Source organism: Cheilinus undulatus, linkage group 7, assembly GCF_018320785.1.
Source record: "Cheilinus undulatus linkage group 7, ASM1832078v1, whole genome shotgun sequence".
In the NCBI taxonomy this organism is placed as follows: Eukaryota; Metazoa; Chordata; class Actinopteri; order Labriformes; family Labridae; genus Cheilinus; species Cheilinus undulatus.
The window spans coordinates 5,825,700-5,844,746 of NC_054871.1; the positions used below are offsets into that span (position 1 = coordinate 5,825,700).

At 41.3% G+C, this 19,047-nt stretch overlaps 1 protein-coding gene across 3 annotated transcripts in view; it reads right to left on the reverse strand.

The window, feature by feature from the left end:
• Positions 1-2,302: 2,302 nt before the first annotated feature.
• Positions 2,303-19,047, reverse strand: part of wu:fi04e12 (desmoplakin) — a 45,530-nt gene continuing 28,785 nt past the window's right edge. The window contains exons 18-26 of one of the 3 annotated variants that reach the window (XM_041791430.1): positions 18,232-18,370; positions 17,634-17,827; positions 17,229-17,391; positions 17,036-17,119; positions 16,854-16,961; positions 16,576-16,674; positions 12,540-14,366; positions 3,942-9,177; positions 3,664-3,844 (exon numbers count right to left, since the gene is read on the reverse strand). In XM_041791430.1, the coding sequence (XP_041647364.1) occupies positions 3,813-3,844; positions 3,942-9,177; positions 12,540-14,366; positions 16,576-16,674; positions 16,854-16,961; positions 17,036-17,119; positions 17,229-17,391; positions 17,634-17,827; positions 18,232-18,370 (7,882 nt within the window). In that variant the 3' untranslated portion in view covers positions 3,664-3,812. Of the gene's footprint in view, positions 9,178-12,539; positions 14,367-16,575; positions 16,675-16,853; positions 16,962-17,035; positions 17,120-17,228; positions 17,392-17,633; positions 17,828-18,231; positions 18,371-19,047 lie in introns of all 3 variants that reach the window. The other 2 variants (XM_041791431.1, XM_041791429.1) reach the window with 2 other exon arrangements.

Here is a 19,047-nt window from a genome sequence, read left to right on the forward strand (position 1 = left end):
CACCAAAAAACTATGGAAGGACTTCAGCAGATTTATCATTGATTATGTTTTCAAGGGCTTTGCTTTTTCATGGGAAAACGTTGTATTCTGTTTTAACAAAAGGTCAAAGAAAGAAAAAAAAAACATTTTTTTCTTATAAACTTGTTATTTTGGCCAAATTTTTAATTCACAAATGCAAATACAGTAACAAGAAACCCAACTTTATCTTTATACTCAAAGATATTGGACAATACACACAATTTATTAGGGCTGTCAACAGATTAAAATTTTTAATCGCGATTAATCTCACAAATTCCATAGTTAACGTGATTAATTGCATATTAATCACACTTTTTTGTCTATTCTAAATGTACTTTACAGTACTATTTCTCAAGATTTAAATACCCTTATCAACACAAGTGGACAAAAATGCTTTCTTTATGCAAATATATGTTTATGTCAACAACCCAAAACAACAACAGATAAAGTCCAGAAAACTCTCTAGTCTGATATAACAAATGTATTTGACCACCTGTCATATTTGTCTCAAAGACCATCCAGCATCATGAAGTGCTTTAATGCAGACTCTTTCATTTTCAGTCATCTCTCCACGTTTTACCATTTTGAACAGGAATGAGGAATTTCAACTTGAATTCACACAAACTTGAGCTGGCTCACTGGGCTTCTCTGAGAAGTCAGAAATGAATCAAGCATAACATTCAACCACTAAAACTCATTTTTCTGTTCAGGAATGCAAGTAAATAACTGTAATTTGACAAAAATAATCAAGAAATTTTTGCTTTACTGTTTTTCAGTTACTTGGCTAGGGTTAGGGTGGTCTAAAAAATTTGTTAAGCACTGTATATATGTTAAATTACAAATATTTATATTAAATATAAATATATATATTTTTTAACATATTTAAACATTTTTAAAAACATATTAAAACAGGCAACTCTTCACTTTTCTTTTTTTTTTTTTTTTGTTTAAAGATGAAGTTTTGAATACGACTTCAGACATAAAACTGCCACTGTGTGAAGTCTTAACCAATCAATTCAGGCAATTTTACTCTCCCCAGACTCTGGTATAGGTGCCAGTCAGTATGGTTGTATCAAAGACTAAAACTAAGGATATTTTGTCTCTATATTTACTTTATTTTAGTTAGTTTTGTAAGCGCACCATACAGTTTTAGTTAGTTTTTGTTTTTTCAATAAAGCTTGGTTTTGATTTAGTTTCAGTTAACTAAAATGATTTTTGAATTCAAGTTTTAGTTATTTAGTTAGTTATTTAGTTGTAGTTCTATTTTGTGTATCAAGAAGGACCAAAATGTATTCTTAGTCTAAATGTTTTGTTGTTAACATTTTGTGTATGTTTTTGAGTATGAACTTTAAATAGAGAAAGAATACAGGTCAACAATAGTCGGAATATACTGTTTAGATGCAGTTTTGAGCTTATTAGTGACAATTAATGGGTTGTAAAATACAGTAGAGACGACATATTCCTAAGTATTTCTTATGTTGTATTTTTGAAGGCAAGAGACACATGTTAATGCCAAAAATATGTTGTTGGAGTGATTGTGAACAGAAAATGACATGAATTTTGTATTAAGAAATGGAAAGTATTTTGTCCTCATTTTCCTGTCCTTTAACAGGACACACACATCAACAGTATATCTGCTACAGGTCTTAGCTGTTAGGCCTGTAACATATGTGCAAAACCCATCAATCCACTGGGACACCTTCCTAAGAAAACCAAAATGTGTTCAGTATGTCTGGGCAATTATCTCCCTTGTAAATTGTACCTTTGAATTTGAGTTATTTTTCTATGTACTTGCTATCCACTGAGGCTTCATTGTGTTAGCATTAGCCTGTCTCAGCTAATTAATGTCCAAACTGCATGCATACCTATTAGTTTATTTATAATAGCCATATTCAGAAAATGAATAACTTAAGTAACTAAATACCCAATACCCAAAAAATCAGTGAAATGATGTCTGAATATGTCATAAAATAAAGAATGTGTACTGGTTGCAAAACTGAACCAAGACAGAAATCTAGCTCAGCCAGAGTTTGTTTTTGTCCTTAGATTTCATGTAATTTCAAATTAACCAAAGAGTAAAAGTATATTTCCAGCAGTATCATATTTAATGACACACTTTATTAATTGTACCTTTATTAACATTAATTGAAACATATAGAAGACTGACCACCATCATAGTTGTTGGACTGTTTATAAGCTGGCTTACATCCATAGTATTTTAGGTGTTGTAATCAAAAGTCTTGTCATACGCCATTGGAATATAAAGAAAAGTCAAGAATCAATATGAGCAAAAGACTCTTTTATTTTGATATATTCAGAAACTGTTACAAAACCAGTAGCACTTATCAGCAAGAACCCAATGATTATGACTGAGTAAAAAACTAGTGTCAGTATTTGTAACCCCAGTTTGCATTCCCCGCCCCTCACAAAATAGGCATTTATTAATTGTCAAATAAAACCATTATAACACCAATGCAAAGCTTTAAAGGAATTACTCAAAAAGATAGGAAATATTTGTGTCAGTTATATGCATGCAGAAATATGGCAGTCATTGCTAAGCCTTTATGATAGAAAACGATATATATTTAATCAGAATTCATTTGGTTTTTATTCCAAATACGTTAAGCGTTATGTAACTGATAATCCAAATTATTATTAAAATATTGTGCCAGAATTGTGCAGATCTTTACATTTTTAAGAGAATAGCAACACCAAAGCTTTAACCAATGCAGAAAGCTAAATTATCATTTCAGACTTTTCAGCAACAGTGTTGTTGTCTTGTTAGTTGAAATACTCTTTATTACTGGAGGTGGAGCCGTAGGAAGAGAAGGTGTAGCGAGTAGTTGTTGAGATAGGTGAGCCTAAGTCAAGACTACTTCTTCGGGAGCCCCTTCGAGAGCCACTCCTGGAGCCATGGGCTGATCCAGGGGCAGAGGACACGTTGTAAGGACTGCTGATTCCACTGGAAGATATAGACGATGCAGGAAGCATTCGAACTCCAGTGCTTTCCTCTGACATGCAATTATCCAGAGCCTCCTTGTATGAGATCTTAAGTTTGGTCTTGGGACATGTCAGGTTCTTGGTGTGCCTCTTGAAGTCTTGAAGCTTCTGAGCTGATTTCTCATTCAGCCAGCCCATTTGCAAAGCGTCTTGCACAGATCTTCTACAGCCAACTTCTGGGTCATGAAACCCTCCGGTTACATACTGGAACTCCAGGAACCTGTGCCCTGCCTCATAAGGAAGCCATGTCTCCTTCATTGCCTCAGCAGCTGACATCTTCCTCCTGGTTTTCAAATCCTCAAAACCAACGTAAGCTTTCTGGGCAGGCTTGAGCTTGGTGGCCATGTCATCATCTATAATGCCCAGACGTGAAGCCTCAATTATACCAAGCCTTCGACCATTTGCAGGATTGATGATTCCTCCGGTGCATGCCTGGGCCTCTAGCAGTCTCTGGGCTGTGATAGTATCCACCAAACCACGATTTAGGGCCTCTGTTATGGATATCTTCTCCAAAGTTTCAGTGTCAAAAACTGCACCTACAGGTTCCTGTTCACCTATAGTTACAACAGGGGAGGCCAGAGAGATCGAGACACTGGCTATATTTCTGGGAGAATCAGTTATATCATGAGGGATGCTGCTTGATGAGGAGCTTCGTTCTGTGACAGTAGTAGTTCTTGTTGTGGTCATCTTGGTAAGGGTTGGTGATAGGGGTCTGGTTTGGACTGATGAGGAAGAGGAGGAAGAAGATGTCAATGTTGGTTGTGCTGAGGTTCCTGATCTCAGGGTTGACGATGTCACTGACGACGTGGTTGGGGAAGCCGATGTTCTAGAAGAAGTAGATGATGATATGGTCAATGAGGATGAACCTGGGGAAGCTGATGTTCGGGAAGAAGAAGATGACAAAGATGTCACTGAGGATGTACCTGAGGTTGCTGATGATCTTGAAGTTGATGATGATAATCCACCACCTCTGGTCCTGTTTGTTATGATGTCAGCAAACTGAGTGAGGTTGATGGTACGTGATTTGTACTTGTCTAGATCTGACTGACTTATAACTCCCTTCTCAAGCAACTCAGTTATATCATACTGTCTTCCTGTCTTCTTGTCAACTATCTGAAACGTTGTGGAACCATCTGAAGCAGTGATGGTGATCTCCTCCCACTCACACTCCTGCTGAGACAGCTCCAAGAATGTGTCGTGATCAATCAATCCTTTGTCATATGCTTCACGTACTGTCATCTCCCTGTTGGTCTCTGGGTCAACAATGATCACTCTCCGCTTTCGCAGAGTTGACTCTTGCTTTGACTTGTCCATGATGGGCAGAAGGATGAGGCCAGTCTTTCTATCTGTGGTACAGCGCTGCTTAAGCTCCTTGTAGGTCAGGTTTTCCTCTGTATTAGGGTCAAAGAAACCTTTGGTATCAGCATTTGGATTACTCAGGATCCTGTTCATTTTCTCATCCAAGTAACCCTTCTTGTAGGCTACGTTTACATCTATACGATGGCTGTGTTCAGGGTCAATGATACCACCGCTGGCTATCTGTGCCTCTAGCAGACGGATGCCATGACCTTTCTCCACTAGACCTCTTTCAATGGCCTGAAAGAGTGAGATGACTTTGTCTGTGCCAGGAAGATTGTAACCAGTCACGGCCCTCTCTGCTGATAGAAGCTTATCCTTATACTCTGGTCCAAATAGTCTCCTATTGTAGGCATCATTAACACTCAGGTACTGGTTGTTGACAGGATCAACTATAAACCCAGAGGCAGCCTGGGCCTCAAGCAGTTCCAAAGTGGTCCCAGGACGCAACAATCCATCTTTCATGGCCTGATAGATGGGCACCACCTTATCCTGGGCCTCATCATAAATTCCTGCAATGCAGGTAGAACCTCTTAGGTAGGGGCGCAGGCGGTCTTCAATGTCCTTGCTTGTCAATCTGCCCTCCCTCAATTGGTCCATATCGGAATATTTCAGCAGATTTGCATCCACTAGATCCATAACAGACACTTGGTCCCGAAGACCCTGGACTGTTACTGGCTTTTTAGGTTCAGGGAGTAGCAGAAACCCTGTTCTTGGATCTACTTTGCATTTTTTCTTCAGAGAAATATAGGAAGTTCCTTGTTGGGTATCTGGGTCAAGGTAGCACTCAGGCTTCTTGTTTAAGGCCTGGCAGAGGTCTTCATCCAAAATGTTGCGCTTTATAGCCGTATCTCTGGGGAGGAACACACTAAGATTTGGATCTAGAATGCCACCTGTTGACTCCTGAGCCTGCAACAGACGTAGACCAGTCTTCTTGTCAATCAGTCCCTTCTTCATTGCTTCATACAATGATAGTGGCTTAGCTGTGCGGGGATCTCTGAAGCCCACAGCTGCAGCTTCTGCTGATAAGAGTCTATCTCGATCCTTATTGTCAACCACTCCCATGGTACTTGCCTCCTCTACTGTAAGCTTTTCATTGGTTTTTGGGTCAATAATGTGGCCTGTGGCTGCCTGGGCCTCTAGAAGCAAATCTGCACATTCTGCAGACATGACCTTCTGTTTCTTGGCTTCTGTTAAAGACATTTTCCCTAATGGTCCAGCTGCCACCCCAGCAATTGATCCAGTCCCTTTTAGATACACCTTTTTATCCAAAGCCACTTCTGGAACAGATTTCTTCCCCTTCTCTAAATCTTTCAGCGTTTGCTTGTCAAGCACATCACAATCAGCCAGCTCCTTGGCTGTGACAGGTTTGCGAACACCATCAAAGACAAGTTTAGAGGAATCTACCCTCTCAGTGACAGAAAGAAGCAGGAGGCCAGTGTTCAGCTCCGCCTTGCATTTCCTCTTCAGTGCCATGTATGTCTCACCCTCTTCAGTCTCTGGGTCAATATAAAGCTTTGGCTTCTGATTCAGAGCACGAAGTGTGTTATCATCAATGAGGTTACGCTCAACAGCCGTGTCTTTGGGGAGGAACACACTGTATGCTGGATCTAGGATGCCTCCTGTGGCCTCTTGGGCTTGAAGGAGGCGCAGTGCTGTGTTCTTGTCAGTTAATCCTTTCTTCATGGCCTCAAATACTGAAAGTGGTTTGTTTGAGGAGGGACTTCTGTATCCCACAGCTGCTTCTTCTGCTGCTCTCAACCTGTCCCTGTCCTTTATGTCAACCACACCTTGACTGCATGCCTCTTCAACAGTTAGCTTCTGATTAGTCCTGGGATTGATTATGTAGCCTGTGGCAGCCTGGGCCTCTAGAAGCAAATCTGCACATTCTGCAGAGATGAGCTTCTGTTTCTTGGCTTCTGTTAAAGACATTTTCTCTAAAGGTCCAACTGCCACCCCAGCAATTGATCCATTTCCCTTTAGATACACCTTTTTATCTGAAGCCACTTCTGGAACAGATTTCTTTCCCTCCTCTAGATCTTTCAGCGTTTGCTTGTCAAGCACATCACAATCAGCCAGCTCCTTGGCTGTGACAGGTTTGCGAACACCATCAAAGACAAGTTTAGAGGAATCTACCTTCTCAGTGACAGGAAGGAGCAGGAGGCCTGTGTTCAGCTCCGCCTTGCATTTCCTCTTCAGTGCCATGTATGTCTCACCCTCTTCAGTCTCTGGGTCAATATAAAGCTTTGGCTTCTGATTCAGAGCACGAAGTGTGTTATCATCAATGAGGTTACGCTCAACAGCCGTGTCTTTGGGGAGGAACACACTGTATGCTGGATCTAGGATGCCTCCTGTGGCCTCTTGGGCTTGAAGGAGGCGCAGTGCTGTGTTCTTGTCAGTTAATCCTTTCTTCATGGCCTCAAATACTGAAAGTGGTTTGTTTGAGGAGGGACCTCTGTATCCCACAGCTGCTTCTTCTGCTGCTCTCAGCCTGTCCCTGTCCTCTTCGTCAACCACACCTTGATCGCATGCCTCATCAACAGTTAGCTTCTGATTAGTAATGGGATTGATTATGTGGCCTGTGGCAGCCTGGGCCTCTAGAAGCAAATCTGCACATTCTGCAGAGATGAGCTTCTGTTTCTTGGCTTCTGTTAAAGACATTTTCTCTAAAGGTCCAACAGCCACCCCAGCAATTGATCCATTTCCCTTTAGATACACCTTTTTATCTGAAGCCACCTCTGGGACAGATTTCTTTCCCTCCTCTAGATCTTTCAGCATTTGTTTGTCAAGCACATCACAATTAGCCAGCTGCTTGGCTGTGACAGGTTTGCGAACACCATCAAAGACAAGTTCTACCTTCTCATTGACAGGAAGGAGCAGGAGGCTAGTGTTCAGCTCCACCTTGCATTTCCTCTTCAGTGCCATGTATGTCTCACCCTCTTCAGTCTCTGGGTCAATATAAAGCTTTGGCTTCTGATTCAGAGCACGAAGTGTGTTATCATCAATGAGGTTACGCTCAACAGCCGTGTCTTCGGGGAGGAACACACTGTATGCTGGATCTAGGATGCCTCCTGTGGCCTCTTGGGCTTGAAGGAGGCGCAGTGCTGTGTTCTTGTCAGTTAATCCTTTCTTCATGGCCTCAAATACTGAAAGTGGTTTGTTTGAGGAGGGACTGCTGAACCCCACAGCTGCTTCTTCTGCTGCTCTCAGCCTGTCCCTGTCCTTTATGTCAACCACACCTTGATAGCATGCCTCATCAACAGTTAGCTTCTGATTAGTTCTGGGATTGATTATGTGGCCTGTGGCAGCCTGGGCCTCTAGAAGCAAATCTGCACATTCTGCAGAGATGAGCTTTTGTTTCTTGGCTTCTGTTAAAGACATTTTCTCTAAAGGTCCAACTGCCACCCCAGCAATTGGTCCAGTCCCCTTAAGATACACCTTTTTATCCAAAGCCACTTCTGGAACAGTTTTCTTTCCCTCCTCTAGATCTTTCAGCGTTTGCTTGTCAAGCACATCACAATCAGCCAGCTCCTTGGCTGTGACCGGTTTGCGAACACCATCAAAGACAAGTTTAGAGGAATCTACCTTCTCAGTGACAGGAAGAAGCAGGAGGCCAGTATTTAGCTCCACCTTGCATTTCCTCTTCAGTGCCATGTATGTCTCACCCTCTTCAGTCTCTGGGTCCATATAAAGTTTAGGCCTCTGATTTAAAGCACGTAGTGTGTTATCATCAATGAGGTTACGCTCAACAGCCGTGTCTTTGGGGAGGAACACACTGTATGCTGGATCTAGGATGCCTCCTGTGGCCTCTTGGGCTTGAAGGAGGCGCAGTGCTGTGTTCTTGTCAGTTAATCCTTTCTTCATGGCCTCAAATACTGAAAGTGGTTTGTTTGAGGAGGGACTCCTGAACCCCACAGCTGCTGCTTCTGCTGCTCTCAGCCTGTCCCTGTCCTTTTCGTCAACCACACCTTGATCACACGCTTCTTCAACTGTAAACTTCTGATTAGTTCTGGGATCGACTATGTGGCCTGTGGCAGCCTGAGCATCCAGTAACAGGTCGATGCTGTCAGGTGGCAGAAGTTTCTGTTTCTTGGCTTCTGCAAACGTCATTTTGAACTGCAGTCTGTTTGCAGAGCCTGGACCTTTCTGACCTTCAACCAAAACCCCAGCTATTGGGCCTGTACCTTTCAGGTTAATCTTTTTGTCAGCAGACACCTCAGGGACAGTCTTGTGCCCCTTTGCAAGCTGGCTAAATGTTGGTTTGTCCAAAACATCACAGTCAAGCAGCTGGTCTGCTGTGACTTTTTTGCGGACTCCATCAAAAATCACACTGGAGGCATCCAAGGGTGGAGGCTCTTTAGATTTCTTCAGCTCAGCTTCCAAGTTTAGTCTAAGAGTGGTCATGTCTTTCAGTTCCTTCTGGATGGAAGACAGCTTAATTTTATACGTATCTTCGAGCTCCCTGAGCTCTCTCATCAGCCTTTCTATCTCGCTTTTCAGTGAATTCTTGTCCCTCTCCAGACGGTCCTTGTCTGTCTCATACTGCTTGACCAGCTCCTGCTTACTTTCATACTGGTCCTTCCAGTGGCCCAAATCTCTCTTTAACCTGTCACTATCGTCTTGTAGACGCTGCTTATTGCGAAGCTCAGACTCAAGGGATAGTTTGAGGCGACTGAGTTCATCTTCTAGCCTTTGGAGGCTGTCTCTGTCCTTATCGGATACTTTCAGTTTTCGCAGTAGTTCATCTCTCTCAAACACTATGTCATTATACTTGGACTCGAGTGACTGCATCGTGATTGTTATCTACAGAGAATAGGGAAAAGAGAGAGAAGAGATATAAAGTTAGTATACACAAAACATGAGAAATTAACTGCATAACAAAAACATACATTTCTTTTGTATTGTACACCATGCCATCATTAAAATCACTGAAAGATAAACAGTGTTTAACCTGTAACAGTTTATGAATTTCAGAAATAATTAGTGTAAACTGAATATCGAGGAGGACAGCACAGGTGCTTGATCTTTTCAATTTAACTGGCTTCAAGATTACCAGAGAACATCTCTGCTTCATTAGATGCAACAGTGATGTATCAAACTGAATATTTCTGTTGCTGCCTTTGAATCCTGAAATTTGTTAAATTATAAAATTAAATTATAGGGGTGCGACAAGACACTTATTTCACGAGACAAAACAAGATTCGGGCCCACAAGACAAAGACAAGACAAGATTTTACACTTTTCTTTTAATTTTGGAAAAAAAATACATGGGTGGAATATATGTCATTATAGAACTGAAAGTCATAATCGCAAAGCATTCAGGTCTATTCAAAAATGTTAATGTTTAAACTCCTCTTGTACTAAAAAGGCTTTCAATGCTTGCAGACAGTTTGTCTGGTCTAACTTTGACTCAAACGGTACATTTTAATACTCTTCACATCAAACCTTTCATTTTAATATTCTACCACATCTTTATTTTACTACACTATGCACTCACTGCTACAATTACAATTATTGTATTCAATATTATATCTGTAATTATACATAATAAAAGCATTTAGATTTTTTTGAAAGAGCTGCATCAGTAAAATCAAACTATTTCTCATCCTCTTTAAGTAAATCCATATTTAAACTCACAAGAAATCTTTCTGTCAATAACATGTTTGCTGTAATTTGGAGAAATAGATTATTTTATGGTTTTGTAATCTTTTTTTGTTATAAGAACTTTGGTAGAGTTGGACACGATACACAGAGAAGCGTGTGTGATGACGTGTGTGTGTTGGTGAGCGAGTGTGTCTCTGCTCTGCCGGCTGTCAGACAACCAACAGGGCGCGTTTAACTAGAGCTAGAACTTTGCTTTTTGGCGCTAACAGTGGACTCTATGGCGTTCAAACAAAGTTTGTTTTGCTAAGTTTGTCCATTGTGCTACTCATATAAAGCTTTTGATTGAAAGCAGCTGATGTGTGACTGACAGACGTTGAGATGGGAAGGAGACATGACGAAGCAGGGACTTAGTCAAAGTTATAATGTCACAGATACCAGCACTACGAGCGTGTCTGCGCAGCATTGCATCATTTCACACAGTTATGATGATCTTATTATGCATAGGCAGATCATGTGTGGCCCTGAGTAGCGCACATGGGGGGGTGGGGGGTTGTAGAGGTGATCTTAATGTGTAATGGAACAGCTTTGTTACTTCATTAGCTCTCTCACCTACAATTATAAAGTGTCCAGGGCATCTTTGTAATCTTTTATAATTTACCGTTTGGTATTGTTTTCAGTAAGGAGCGCTGCTGCTCCGAGTGTCTGCGCAATATTGATCTTCCACACCGAGAAATCTTGTGCCATTTTGATCTCACGAGATCTCGTGGCATGAGATCTTGTCACACCTCTACTAAATTATGAAAAAGTAGACTAAATAAGAGATAGCAAAGAGTTTATGCAAAAGATACAGTAATAACCAAGTCTCTGTGCATTGCTCCAGCATATCAACATACAGCACTAACTCATCTTTGCCTTCAGTAAACATTAAATCAAGGCAGTGTCTAGCAAGACTGGAAGGTAAAAGCTAACAGTGGAGTATTACAGTGGAGACTGCAGTGCTTCATTCAAATATTTCTTTGTGTATTGCACATTGTGTATTCTAGAAGGAATTATTTTTAAAATACTTGAACTAAACTTTCCCAGTCCTGCAGACAAACTTAATTGACACTTCATGGTCTATGGTGAATACCAGAGATGGGCAAAAGCCATTTTTTGCAAGTTCAATTTATTGCTTCAAGGGGCACCTCATCACCTCATTGATCATAATTGGCCAGTATTGATTAAAAATGCATGATCAGAACAATTGGGGAAAATGCTTGGCGTTACTGATCTGGTACACTCTGGCATTCACAGCCTCTGCTGCAGTTTTTCAGTCCTCAGTGTGAAGCAGTGTGTTCAAATCCCCAAAACGTAGTTTTCAGTCTGATTTACAAAATATTAATTCTAGCAGATTAAAGCCTGGATCAGGATTATCATATTGTATAATTCAGTTGCTTGTTGCATTGCTTCTTGGCAGGTTTTTGTTCTGCTGGGTTGAACAAAGGAAGCAAACGCGTGTTGTGGACAAAAAAGGATGACCTCTGTGCTGTTTTTACCGGGTTAGTCTTCAGCTTGTAGGTCTTGGAATACTGTAAGGCTAAGCAGACTGATCACTGAAATGCATAATACATGATCGGTTTTTCTATTAGCAGTCGACAGATCTCACACACAGTTGATTTGCAAACTTGATGTTTTTTTTTATTAATGTTGGGTCTTTGGAAATGATGTAACAAGGGAATGGCCTAGACCTGCCCTCTTTGTAAAGTGTCTTCAAATATCATTTGTTATGGATTGGTGCGATGGATGGATGGGAGGGAGTGTCATTGAGCTTATTTTGATAATGTGCCAGAAAGAAAAAAAAAAAAGATTGGGCATAAGTCTCAAACCTGAAGTCTAAGCCAAGTCCGAATTCTTTCAGGGGTAAATCCAAATCAGAATTAACATTGGTGTGCAACTAAAGTGCAAATTCAATTTGAGTCCCCATCTCTGGTAACCACAACTAGTAAATTATTGAAACAACTATTTCACTATAAATTTGTTCAGACTAAACAAGTTTTGACCAACATTCTGCAAATTTGCAAAACAGCATAACTGACATTGCCAAGTCATGGGTGTCAATCTTGACAAATTTGTCTTAATCTGCCTCCGATACATATAAATTTGTTGCATTTGATATGCTGTATCCACAAGGTTGCAAAATGTTTCTAGCAGAACAATAAGATGCAGCCAAAACATAAGGAACAATAATTAACTGTACATGACCAGAAGACAGGCAGTAATTACATCCTGGTATCACTGATCATTCATGGTTAAAGAAACAATGGCAAAAAAGCTTGCAGCGAAAACAGAGCAGGCAGCAAGCAGAGAGGTATTTTGCATGCAGGTCTATTCAAACACATACTGACGTATGTGTTCAAATCAGAGTAACCCAGTGGAGGGCATCTATTGGGGATCTAGGGGTTTTCCTGCATGCAAGCATGTTTTTGCCTAGAGACAGTAATAGCTACTTGATTGATCCACATTAGGACTCTGATTTGGAAAGATGAGACCACTCCATGACTAAGTGCCAAACTCCCATGTACCTCGGACGCCTGCTTCTGTATTTTCTCAGTCTCCAGCATGAGTTTCTCCCTCTCAGAGGAGAGCTCTGAGACCAGGTTGCGGTAATCTACATTACTGCGCTCACTGGTCTGAAGCTGCAGCTGCAGGGCGGTAATCTGAGAGGAGAGCTTGTCATCGTGGCCTTTTTTGGATTTCAGGAGTTCCTCTTTATCATGTTTGGCTACCCTCAACTCCTCCTCCAGCCTCAGCCTCTCTTTTGTTTGGCTCTCTATCATCTTCTTCAGCTTCTGAAGCTCTGCAGAGCTCTCACTCATCGCTTTACTCTTCTCCTCTATGGTTTTGTACAGACTTCCATTCTTGAGGTTTGCCTCTTTGACTCTGGCCTGCTCCTGGAGGAGTTGTTGCTGCAGAGCCTTGAGCTCGGCCTCAAGCTGTGACATGCGCTCTGCAGAGGTTTTGTTTTGTCTCAAGCTTTCCTCCAGCTCCCCTTGCAACCTAAGGCGCTGTTCTTCACCTCTTTTCTCTGACATGCTGGCATTTTCTTGGCCTTGGCGAAGTGTTGTAATGGTGCGGCTGTACTCTGTAATTGCTGTGGTGGTCTTCTCCAGCTCTGTTTCTACCTGCTTTCTTCTAGCTATCTCCTCTTGGTTAGCCTGCCTCAGGTTCTCCACTTGGCTCTCAAGCCCATCTCTCACAGCCTGAAGGTCTTTCATGCGGCCCTGTAGTCTGCTCATGTTGTGTTCTACTCTGCTTCTCTCTCTGCTCTCCCTCTCTAGCTCCAAACGCAACTTCTCAAGCTCATCCTTGCACTCTCGAAGCTGGGCCGCAGTCATCGATGAAGCACTCAGCTTTGATTGCATCTGGGACAAAGTCTGCTCCAGTACACCCTGCCCTTCCTCTATAGTCTTCCTCCTGCGGGTCTCCTCCTCTAAATTATGTGTAATGTAGGTCAGCTCTTCAGTCTTTTCCTGCAGGCGCTTCATGACTTCAGCCAGCTCCTCTTCATACTGACTGCTCTGCTCATCCCTCTGCCTCATCAGACCGTCCACCTTATTCTCTAGTTCTCTCCTCCTGCGCCCTTCCTCTGTGATAATTGCACGCTGACTTTGAGCTTCCTCTTCAGCCCTCTTTCTTTGTTCCTCAGCCTGGTTCAGAGATAACCTGATCCTCCTGAGATCCTCCTCCAGTTCCCTCCTCTCCACCTCAATCCTGTCATACTGTAGTCGAAGCTCAGATGTATCCTCATCCCTCTGGGCTGCCAGTCTCTGTACGTCTGTGCGGCTAACTTGGATCTGGGATTCGAAGTTGAGTTTTAGATTATTGATCTCCGTACTGCATTGGCTCCTTACCTTTGAAATCTCCCTCTGAAGCTCCTTCACCCTCGCTGCCTCATCAGCCAGCTGCCGCCGCAGCTGCTCAATCTCCTGCTCCTTATTCACAACACTCTTCTCTAACTCCACCTTGGACCAGCTAACCGTCTCCAGCTCTTTCTGCCTCCTACCCAGCACTGATTCATACTCCTCTTGCTGTTGAGTGTAGCGCTCCTCTGCCAGCCTCTTCTTCCTCTTTTCCTCCTCAAGTAAGTATGTAAGACGGGCCACCTGGTCTCTGAGGTCAGCCATCTGGCTCTGGGTGCTGTTCAGGCTGTCCTTGGTGGCATTAACCTCAAATGCTGTGCTTGCCTTCACCGCCTCCATAGACAACAGCTGGTCTTTGGACGCAGAGAGCTCCAGCCGAGAGCTAGCAAGAGCATCCTCCAAGGATTTGTACTTGAAAGTTTGATCTTGCATGCTTTCTCTTAGCAGGCGAAGTTCTTCTTCTAACAGATCGATCCTGGTGTTACGAATCTGAAAGCAAGACAAAGAACATAAATACCAGTGTAGCATACACAGCTTTGGGGTTGAATGCTTCAAATGGCTCATCTTAAAACTGATTGAGCCATAACAGTTCCTCAATAATTGTCCTATTTCAGACACTCCTGTAAGATTATTTTTTGGGCTTTATTTTGATAGGGTAGCTGAAGAGAGTGGGGGAAGGCATGCACTAAATAATGCAGGCCAGGAATTTATCCCGCAACCAGTGCATTTTGGACTATAGACTCTGTGTACGGGCACCTGGTCTACCTACTTGGCTAGCCGGTGCCATCAATCTTTAAATCTGGCTGACAATCTATACTTTTATTCTAGAGCTATAAAGGATCCACATTCATCATGGTCTGACATATCCCAAGATTCAGTTCTTGCCAATTCAAATGACATATTGAACTAGATGGCAAACCTCAAGCTGGCAAATCATGCACTTTTAAAATAAAGTTATGGGTGTCAACTCAAGTGATATGCTGAGAGCAACTGCTATATTCACAAGGCATCTTAAGCTTGAGCGAAGCTTAAACCATTATCTTGTATGCATCATGCCACTGTTACATGACTAGGATGTCACCTACATCAGTGGTTCTCAACCTTTTTAGACTCCAACCCCCAAAATAAAGGTGCCAGAGACCGGGGCTCACCACTGTATCTGAAAGTGGTGGAACACAGCAATGCACAATCAAGAATAGTCATGTGCAGACACAGCTGCCCATAAGGGGGGAATAAGGGGAGAGCTTTCTGGGCCCCAGCCAAACTGGGGGCCCATGGAGGTGAGGAAAATCATGGTCCACTGTAACATTAAGTTTTGGTATCCATATTTTGTATTTAACCTGAAAATAACCACTTTTATCCAAGAGACATATATATCTTTTTATTCATTTCTTAACTATAAATGCCTTTTTTAAAAAACAGAATTAAAGTGGGTTAAACACTGCTACAATGGGTTAATAATGGCAAAATATGATGGGGACGGTGATGAAATTAGATTTAAAAAGTAGCAGAAATCGGTTAGAAGTACTTAAATTTTCATAGAAGTGCCAAAAATAAAGTGGCAAAAATTTGCAGAAATAGTGGTAGAAGGGGATTGAAAAGTGACTAAACTGGCTTTAATTTGGCAAAACAGGAAGAAATTTGGTGAAATGGGAGGAAGAATTGTTATAAAGTGGCAAAAAAGGCTAACTGATAAGAGAATAATAGGCAGAAATTGGCAAAAAATGGGTTAAACTGGCCAAAATTGGCATATCAACTAGTTTGTGGTTAAAATGGATGTTAAAAGTGGTACAAAGTGGGAATAATTGGCTAACAGAGGCAACATTAGGTTCAAAGTGGCAAGAATTGGTTAAAAAGTGGCAAAACAGGCAGTGGTGGAAAGGGTTTAGAAGTGACCATAACAGCTTTTGAGTGGCAAAAAAATTTGTTTGAATTGGCCATATTGGTGGGCAAAGTGATGAAAACAGGTTAAATTTGGACAAAATTGGTGTAAATTGTCAAAATTGCAATTTAAAAAAATTCCTAATTCTTTTTAGGGAATCTGGAGACCCCCTCTCAGCATCTTGCAACCCCACCAACGTTGAGAACCACTGACCTACATGATAGGTATATAGGCCTCTTGCTGAAAAGCTCTCAGTCACACGTGTACACAAGCATTATCTTACTTTCAGTGATTTAAAAACTTAACATACGAAAACTGTACCGTTTGATGGTCATTGAGAGCCCAATGCTAACGGCTAATGAGTGATGCATAAAAAATTCTGACTTTTCTGAACAAGTATTGGCATAATAATAAACATATTATTTTAAAAACCCCCAAAGATATTCACAAGCAATTGCTGACTCAAACTCCAGTCCAAATTTAACCCCTCTACTTATTTCTAGTTTCAGCCAAAGCCACAGAGCTTTTCTTTTACACTCATTTGTCACCTAGGAAAAAAACTACATAGCGCCATTCAGTCTATGGACTTGTTTTCAACCAAATGGGAGCGTGGTCACTGTGGAGAGGAGGTACTGATGGTAGAATGCGTTTATCAATCATATGAATCATTAAATTAAAGTACCCATACTTTTTCTTATTAGATTAGTATTTAATTAGCTCTAGGTACACATGTTCAGTTGGACACACTGTAAGTACAACTTAAAACATAGAATGCAACAGAAGATATCTGAGAGACTTAAAATGCAACAGTGGTACCTTAAGCTCCTCCATGTTTTTGAGCAGCTCTCCCAGGAATCTGTAGTAATCCCCAGACTGAGTGAGCAGCTCCATGTAACGAGTCTGCAGTTGTGTAGCCTGAAAGAAAGACATTATACTCGTCAAACTTGACTGATTCAAAGAAATATCATTGACCAATCCACTCCCTTAAATTACAGGAAAAGGCTGGAAGGTTTGTCGATTTTAGTCGGTCTCTAAATGCTTAAATAGTATTTGTCCTTAAACAGAGCCAAATGTTTTTCATTTTGTGTCATCACCTCTTGATTAAGATCCATAGATGGTGACTTCAGCATCGTCCTCTTGATAGGGATGTTGAGCAAAGTCTCCAAACCAGAGGTGTAAGAGTTAAGGTCGGTTTCATAGTCCTGTAAACAAACAAAACCATGAAATCTCTAGATAAACTATTTTAGTCTGATGTCTGCAATGTGGGGCTGCTAACCTTGATGGACATCACACAGGCATCATTGTCCTTTAGCACACTGTCGACCGTCTCTCTCCTGGATTTGATTTCTGTGTTCAGTGTCTTCAAAGGACAATAACAAAAAAAGTAATGCATCAGACTACTTAACAAACAAGGTCACAGACTGACAAATACTTATTGAAACATATGATGAGAGGGCTGAGGATGAGACCTTCTGGCTGTTGATGTGGTCTTTTAGAGTATCGATGCTGGTAATTTTGGTGGCCTGCAGGGCGTCTTGTTTTTGCTTTGTGGCACCAATCCAGTCGCTGAGGGAGGAGCTGGTTTCTTTGTAGTGCTGCAGCTGAGGCTGATAGCACTGCAGATCATTGACCCTGAGCAAGAGGAAGAAATATTTTATCATGTAGCAACAATTATCGCATTTCATTTAAGACTAGAGATGCACTGATTGTGAAAATTAGGGCTGTTACAGGTACGATGTGTGATATAACAATTTAGCCAAGTGTCAACAGCCATGTTATACCTGGAACACACATTACGTAGACCCTCTACTTTGACTTGGTATTACATTTATTAGCCTTTAGAATTACTTTACCTGAGGGAGAGAGGAACATACCTGGTGTCGATCTGTGCCAGGATTCGTCTCCAGCGGTCTGACAGCAGGTTCACCTGCTCAGTGTATTTGGACAGCATCATGTCACACCTGTGGAATGGCGCTCCCACCTGTCCATTCCAGTAACCTGCCTTGGACAACTCTGCCTCCATGGAGGTCAGAATGTCTCTCTTCTGATCCAGCTCTGATTTCATGGTCTGTGAGTCAGTAAAACACCAGATGGATGAGCCAGCTCTGACAAGTTATCAGGATATTTTTAGAGAGAAGACAGATAATCATGGCATACATCTAAAAAAGGGAGTTTCTCTAACCTTTGAAGGGAAGTTTTCTTTCTTATAAAAAACAGATAACAGACTAATATGCAAAGCATTAACATCCCTTGTATTCCAATAGTATTCTACTCCTGCTATCCTGCTGGCTATGATGCTGTTTGGTGCAGAAAAAGTGCTGAAAAACTTTCACCATCTCTTGATTCTTTTTACTTGTGTAATAAATTTTATCAGTGAACTGAGAGTCTATTATCCTGCTAATAAAGTGCAGGGATTTTGGCAGTAAATGTATTGTATTACAACGGTAAAATGTGATGTACTTCATAAAATACCTTCAGGGCCAATATATACTCCTCCACTTCACTAGGACTCAGTGAGGTGGTTTCTTTCTCGGTCAGCCTCGCCTCATAAACTTTCACAATGTCTTCAGCTCGCGCCACACTCTCCAGCATGTCCCTTAGAGCCCGAAGCCTGATGTAGAGGAAGAAATTATTAAGAAGCAAAGGAAGCCATTGCAGAAGAAATAGGCAGGTACATATATTTTCTAGAACATCTCAGTTTGTTAGAAAAATATTATTTATATTCAGTGGTTTAGTAATCATTCTTTAATATAAATATAGAAACACTTTGATGAGGGAAAAGTTTACCTATATGTCTTGTTTCTGCATTAATATTGATATCACAGGCTGGACTGGCATCATTTTTAGGAGTATTTAAAGTAAAAATGACCTGAAAATTTAGTTTCATTTTGTTGCACACTCCTACTGGTGCAGTGTAATATTCAGGACACATTCTAGTCTTAGACCATTCTGAAGTTTTTTTTCACCAAAAAGAGACTTAGTGTTACAGATACACAATTTCTCACAACAAGGGAGAAAAGCTGTTAAAAGTTGTTTAGAATGCTCTGCTACTGGCTCGCAGTGAGACAGAGGGGCACAACTGCTTTTCACCCTCATTATGAGGAATTTATCAATGAAACCACAACATTGGTTTACTGTTTAGTAAATACACCATATGGAGTGGAGTTTTGTTGAACAATTCAACACATGTTATAAATAGTGGAGATGTATGGAGTCAAGCAACAGTGGTCCCATGATTTACCGTAATAACTGGTATTTAAGTTATCCTGGTAAATACGTTTTTTTAAT